A 7,804-nucleotide genomic window follows, 5' to 3' on the forward strand; every position below is an offset into this window, starting at 1 on the left:
TAACACCCATTGTTACAGCAGTGCTCCATTTTTCTTTTACTACATATTATAATTTCTTGTATACCAGGTATTTAACGAATTGAAATAATTCTTCTTGCACAAAACTATTTTAATTTAATCTTAATTTAATATATTTTTTATGAAATAACTCCAATTATTCTTGAAAAATCTTACGTGATTTTCCCGTAGCTTCAAAAATTAATATTATCAGATATCAAAGTGTCTGATAATCTGATTAATTGTATATAAATTTAATTGAACAAAATCATCTTCATTTATTTTTCTCTGAGCATCTAAAAAAATGGTTCCAAAAAGTATAGAAAATGTGTACTTTTGCTTAAATTTCGGGAATTCCCGGGAAATTTGTAAACGGGAAATATATTTTTTCGGGAAATCCCGGGAATTCCCGGGAAATTTTTTCCCGGGACGGGAAATTGGACGCTCTACCTGTCACATTTTGTAGATGGGCAATGTGTGTAAACAAAGTGAAATAAATATTTTTAAGGTCGTAGATGGTGTCATTCACTCTTAGGGCAATTACTGTCAATGATGGTTCTGAATTCAGGGTCCAGAACTAGTAAATTTAAATGAAAATATAATCACGATATGTAAAACGCTTCTACAAACAACACAAAGAAACTAGTTTTTAGATTGATACATTCTGAATCAAGATTTGAATGTTTTTCTAAAACAAAGATGGCCGCCAAATGGCCGATCGAGAATGATGCCTTTCAGAGCCTCAAGTGGTGCTGACAAGGAAATTCACAAAAAATCATCAACAGATTGATTTTCTTGGAGAAGTTCGGGAGCGATTTTCTTTTGCGTGATTTGCCTCCTCTCTCTTTGGCGGGTGAAGAAAGTTTGCAAGCGAAATTGATTTTTATGCGATTATTCCATCCCTGCCTGTATCTTTCCGGGATTAATTTCTAACGCTTTGTGATGTTCTGCAAAGTTGTTCCCCGGATCAAAACCTATAAGAAACGTCTATTTTGAGAAAAAATCATCGGGCATAGAAAAACTTTCTCGAAGAAGAGTTAAAAAATTTTATAACTTCAGGTCAAGAGTGGAACAACTAAACATTAATCAAATGCGCCCAAAATTTCAGGCAAGCTTCTGGGGCTATAATGCTACAAAATTCCGGTCGAGGCGTTCGAAATTGAACACTTTTGTCTTTTTCTTATATTCGTGAGCCACGCTAATACACATATAACACATTTAAATACATATTTTGTGATTTTTTTTTTGAACAGGTTAAAGTCGGACGATAAAATTATCAGCAATAACAAATTGAAAAGTTTGTTTACCAAACTAATTTAAATTAGGTTGTTTTCGGCTCAGCAGTAACACTTACCGATTGCTCAGCCGAAAACAACCCAATTGAGTTATACTTCAGTCGATAACAAATTCCAAACTTAATTGAGTCACTACAGTAGCCAAGCTTCTACGATGTAATTTTATCACACGGCCGCCTTGATTCAAATAGATAAATCACCGCTTTGCCACTTTAAACTAAACACATCAAATCCTCTAAAACCAGTTTATTCCAAGTTGGTAAATACAAATTTAACTGCAGATGCACGCATTTGTCATTTCATTTAATGGCATTAGTTGATGTTGTTTTTGTTCCTGCTGGACAACTTTGTTTTTGAACATAGAATATCAACTCGGGTACAATCATGCATGAGCTCAGTATAGTTTAGTCATAATATGAGTAAGAAATCTAATTATTTGCCTTGCCTAAAAAATACTATAGATATCAAAACAAAATTGCCATTGAGACACTTTAAGTAAAACAAAATTAGATTTCAGTCTGTTAAAAGTTGGAAGTAAAATGGTATAAATGACAAAAAACTGTCCAAGATATTGAGTTCAAAATGCCTAAATTCACCTTCAAACCGTTTATTTCACACTCACGATATTAAACTCAGGAAACGAAAAGTTGCACTAAATTTGCATTAAGATTGCCAATTAAATCACGACTTTACGATTACGGAGGGGTGCTCGGCAAACACGCAATGGGGAAACCGCAGCAAACAGTTCCATGCACAAGTAGAAGAAAACTTTTCCAATATCAGAACCTCACATCATATATTCAGTGGTGTAAAGTTTTGCGATCGAGATTGAGGGTTGGGAATTTGCATGTTTTTTTTATTAGTGAACAAACTGGCATTTTGTAACAAGGTCTTTTTTAACTAAATATCTAATTTTACGGAAATATCAAGTTTATGAGATGAATGCAAGTTTCCTGGAAAATTCAAGACCTGAAGTGGGACATTGATAGTGAAGCATATTCAAACCATAAATTAATTGAGTATAACCGCAGCATTTTCTCCTCAAGTGGTTATGACTATTTCTTAAGTAACTTTTGAAAAAGAATGTTATTTACACTGTAACTCAAAATTTTCAAACTAAATTCAAACATAAACCAAAAATGATACTCGAGAGAAAAAAAAGCCTCAAGCCCTTCCCAAACATCCCTCCAGATGCAGCCAAGATGCACTTTTGCGCAAAGTTCCCACTCTGCAGATCCTGTCAAGAGTTCTCAGCGGAGAAAAGTGGTCTGCTGCACAGCGGAAAGTAGCTCGGCAAATCAGCAAACAAAGGAAAGTTTTCCTCCTCGTCTTGAAGTGGTGCCAGCGTTTTTCATTAACGACGAAGCAGATAAGGACAGCTTACACATAGTCGGAGAGGTATAGTTTACCTGGGCCAGAAGCTTTCTCTCTCTGTGCTTAATTTTTAAGTTTCTGCTTTCGACAATTCAAGGGAGGAAACTGAGATGGTATAACTCTGTAAAAGTTTGAGAAATGAAGATGATTTGGCTACAGATAAACGGGTGAAACAATTTTTTTTAAATTGTTTAATTCGATCAGCAACATTATTTTGCGTGAATATTGCTTAATTTTTAAAGCTAAACAAAAAATGAAAACTTCCTTTAGAAGTACTTTGAACATTTCTCTACCACGGTCAGTATGATTCCATACCATTCAATGCGTATTTTATTTGTACTCTTCATTTTGCTGAAAAATGTCAAACAAAGTCACCCCGCTTTACGGTACAGCTTCTGTGTAAGAATAAACGTGTAATTTCACCTCTAAAAATGTGTAATTTTACCACTTTCCTGGTATAATGTAACTTTTTCAGTCTAAATTGAGGTAAAATTACATCATGAAAGAGGTAATATTCAACCTTTCAAAATTACACCTTCAAAATTTACACATTTTTTTACTGTGAGTGACAAATTGTCGTCACTAAAAATAACAATGCTAACAATTTCATTTGAGTACAAAAATGGGATAAAACGTTTCTCTGAAAAAAATCCAATTTAAAACTGTTTTTCGAAAATATAAACGAATGTTGTATCCAAATCAATGCAAAATTCGAATTTTTCAGCACTCGTCGAACACAATAAAAAATTTATATATTTGGAAGGTGTAATTTTGGAAGGCTGAATATTACCTCTTTTATGATGTAATTTTACATCAATTTAGACTGAAAAAATGACATTACACCAGAAAAGTGGTAAAATTACACATTTTCATAGGTAAAATTACACATTTTGTCTGACATAAAATATGTACACAGTAAAAAATAATGTAAATTTGGAAGGTGTAATTTTGGAAGGTTGAATATTACTTCTTTAATGTTGTAATTTTACCTCAATTAAGACTGAAAAAGTGGCAGTACACCAGAAAAGTGGTAAAATTTCACATTTCCAGAAGTAAAATTACACATTTTTTCTGACATAAAAGATGTAATATTACCATGATTTTTTTTTACTGTATATTTAAAAATGTGCTAAAAAATGTGATCCCTAGATCTAAAACATAATTCCTACAACCTTTTCAAAGACATCAAATAGATTTGATTATCTTTGATTAAAAAAGCCGATCCCGATTCCCGAGACACAGATTTTTGAATACTTACTAAATTTGTGTATGTAGAATAAAAATAGTAAAATACAAAATCTACCTTTTCACGGAAACGGCTGATTTGTTTTTATTATGAATGCAATACCAAATAAATAGCACATCTGTTGTCTATGCTATAAATGGGTAGAAACAAATGGCAAGAGATCTTTAAGAGCAGTCATGCTGCTTGCAGAAGTTCCGAGTAAGTTTCTGGACAAGTTGTTGAAATTTCTATCTGAAACAATCGCTTAAAGTTATGCTAACTTGTTTTCAGCAAAATGACTTTTGAGAAGACATAATCGAAATTACCTTAAACCTCAGCTCGCCAACTGGTGGCTTCGCGTACGGAACTCCCAGAAACGCCAGAATGCCCCGTCCGGTAAAGGAGTGCAAATACCGTCCCACCAGCACTCCACCGTGGGGCATCGTCACCTTAAGCCGGTCCGAAGTCCTAGCGCGAACGAAGACATCGTGATTTAGCACCACCAGTAGTGACAATAACCAGAGCAGAGATCTACTCCAATTTCCGAACATCTTCTTTTGAGACATATTCACTTCAACTGTTAGATCATGACCACTTCAAAACTAACACTAAACAGCACTTCTTCAAATCTCCACGAAACGTAGAAACTAACAGTTGAAGATCACCAAACCGGTTCCACCTGGGCAAACCCCGAAAGCACTTTGACACCGTTTTCTCTCGAACCGAACCCGTATTGCACAATTCTTCACAATAATCCAGCAAAAGATCTGGCCTGCAGCTCGCAACTTCACGCACGTCAATTAATTAAACGCTCCTTAGGTCCATTTGGGTCTCCCCAAACGGTCAAAATTAGACAACCTCACGCCGCGGACTAACCATCCAGCGCGATCGACGCCTCAGTTTTATATGAGCGGCGTTAGACGTCTCGAATCTCGTCGAAGGCTCTCCAAGCCGGCAACTACTAAAACGAACATCGCCCAACTGACTCAACCTCATCGAGCTGACAAAGTGAGCCTCCACGATCACTCTCGATCTCGACACACGCGAGGATTAATTGCCACTCCGCGAGGTGTCGCTACCTGAATGCACAAGCAGCAAGCGACTAGTACAAAACTAACCTAGAATTTCCAGCAATCAAGGCGTTCAGAAAACGGTTGAGGGTTAATCTCCCGCAGTGCTTTCGATTTCGAAATTTGTTTTTCTCGCACTCGATCTAACAATTTTGTTCTAAGATCTAGTTTGTCCACTTCCAACGCTCCAGAAGTAAAGCACTATTCAACAAACTTGATTCTATAACTCGTTAATTCCAGTAAAGATTAATCAGTTTGATAGATGGTCTTCGCACTGCGTTGCTCTATTCTAAAGAGTCAACAGAGACTCCGAAAAAACCCGTATTTTTGGTGGGAAACCTGTCGCGGCGAGCAGAACTTCACTTTCCATGGAACCTGCCCCAACACGGAATCGTCGTTATGTTCTACAGGTGAGTTGCGTTATGGGAACCGGTTTAATAAATCGGCGTAGACGTTTGAAAGATCTCCGAAGCTACAGCAGAATTTATGGTAATAAGTTATGACTTCTTACATTAAATGTCGGGATTTGCTCTGGTTACAATTTAAACGTCGTAGACGAATTGCTAGGATATTTAATTTCAGTAGATCTAGTGTTAATTGCAATTCAGCAGCCAGGTGAATGAATTTCATTAGAGAAATTCTTTGGAGAATCAGTGTTTATCTAAATAGGAACTAAAAACTAAAAACTAAAAAATAAAAACTAAAAACTAAAAACTAAAAACTAAAAACTAAAAACTAAAAACTAAAAACTGAAAACTAAAAACAAAAAACTAAAAACTAAAAACTAAAAATTTTATTTCTAAGACTTTTTCATCATTTAAACATATTTTTGATGTTTTTTTTTTTTTTTGCTTGCTCATGGATTTTAAAATTGAGATTCGAGAAAAAAGTTACAAAGGATTAAAAATCTCTGAAAAAAATCAATTCAAAAAATGCTTCGATACATGCTTAATAATTGGATAAAAGCTCGCACAAAGCGAATCATTTTTATGAGCTTTTTTCATACCAGTATGAAAAAGCTACAAATCTCGGGTTAGTTTTCAAAAGGTCGTAAGCGCCAGTTGTTCAAAATTGAGTTTTTGGCACGGTTGCACTCTTCTAGCGCACTACTAATGATCTACTCGAGCAGAATTTCCAAAAAAATAAATTTAAACAAAAATATCGCCCGCATATAAAAGGTCGAATGTGCTTTTCATACGGAGAAGTCACATACGTCCTTGGTGATGCAAGGTCGTAAGTACTGATAATTTCGAAAATGTACTTACGCTCATAGAAAAAGGACGTAAGGTCAGTTTTAATTGCTTTATGATTATGCGCACATGAGTTTTAACGAAAAATGATGAAAATTTGGCATCCCGTTAAAAACATTGCGCTGATTATATGACTTAAAGGATGCGCGAAGAATATTTTCCAATTTGCCAGCCAGCTAAACCCAGTTTCAGTCATTTATTCCGGAAGAGACGGCTAGCTTCCCCCAAAATCATCATTTTGTGTGGCAGCCTAAACCAACACAAAATCAAGTTGCTTAATCTGTTCAGGAACAAGCGATAATGACCGCAACCATCTTATCACGCATAAACGTCCTCTCAAAACTCCAGGAACCCCGAGTTCTTCAAGGTCCTATAGACCACTGAAGAAAAGATAAACAAATCAGTGGTAATTCGTCATTTTGTTCGTGCTCTCAGCAAGCGTATGAGCCAACGCGAGAGAGGGAGAATAAAATCTGTCAGTTGGACCTTTCTCCCCTGCGATGTTTTCTCCCAATCTCCTCCAAAAACACAAAACATCGACTGCCCTCTTCGCGGGGGGTGTTGAAACGATGTTCAAAATAATAATGTTTGATTTAAATGTGGTTTAGTCATAAAATAAATAAATTTTGCCAATGGTCGTATTGTCATTCATACTCAAAAAAAGTCCTAAGTACAAGGACGTATGAAACAATTTGCTCATGTAAAAGGTCGAATCAACCTGGTGTTGTAAAACAAGGCTAAAACACACATTAATTGTTAAAAAAATTAATTCACTTGATATGGCAACCATAGCTTATAGTCAAAGCAATGATTTTGACTAAAAATATGCCCTTGAAACCCACTTACATGTAAATAAGAATTAAAATAATGGTCGAAAACTTGTTCATCGGTTTTCCCCACTTGAGGGGTTTGGCTTTTACGACGTTTTGAAAACTAACCCGAGAAATGCTTTTCTGGCTTTGCGCACTCTCCTGAAACTGAAAAATTTTATTTGTTCACTCGAAAAAGTTTAATGCCGAGCTCATAAGAGTTTTGAAACGATGTTTACAAAAATATGTAAAAGATGAGTTAAAATCAATTAAAACAATGTTCTAATTTAAATTGTTCACACATTTGGATAGATCAGGCAAAATTTTCAACGAATCAGTAAATTTAATTAAAATTTAATTGAACTGAACTACATTTTATACTGAATATAAAACAAATCTAGAGTATTTTTAAAAAGGTCCAATCAACAAAACTTTGATATTTTTACAAAAAAAAACCCCAGAAAAGATTTCGGTGAAAATTAACCCTTTGCTGTCCAATTTTTTTTTCGAAAATTTTTAATTTCCCGTGTTTTTTTCGAAAATTTTTAATTTCCCGTGTTTAGGAGGTTATTTTAAGCAATTTATGTTCTACGAAAAACTTTACTTCTCTTGTTTAATGTTTTTCTTGTTTCATTTTTAGAATTTATATTTGAATTTATCTTGTTTAATTTATGTTTGTTTCTGATACTATTTGGCTCACTCTACCGCCTCCTATCGTTACCTTTTGTCTGTTCAGTTTTTTCATGTTTTACAACCACTTTTTCTTTATTTTTTTGCGAGATTT

At 34.9% G+C, this 7,804-nt stretch overlaps 1 protein-coding gene across 1 annotated transcript in view; it reads right to left on the reverse strand.

The window, feature by feature from the left end:
* Window positions 1–4,880, reverse strand: part of LOC120413689 (venom carboxylesterase-6) — a 56,301-nt gene extending 51,421 nt beyond the window's left edge. The window contains exon 1 of the mRNA XM_039574616.2: window positions 4,218–4,880. Coding sequence (XP_039430550.1) covers window positions 4,218–4,457 — 240 coding nt within the window. The 5' untranslated portion in view covers window positions 4,458–4,880. The remainder of the gene's footprint in view (window positions 1–4,217) is intronic.
* Between the last annotated feature and the right edge of the window lie 2,924 nt (window positions 4,881–7,804).

The sequence above is a fragment of the Culex pipiens genome, chromosome 3 (genome assembly GCF_016801865.2).
Source record: "Culex pipiens pallens isolate TS chromosome 3, TS_CPP_V2, whole genome shotgun sequence".
Taxonomy (NCBI): domain Eukaryota; kingdom Metazoa; phylum Arthropoda; class Insecta; order Diptera; family Culicidae; genus Culex; species Culex pipiens.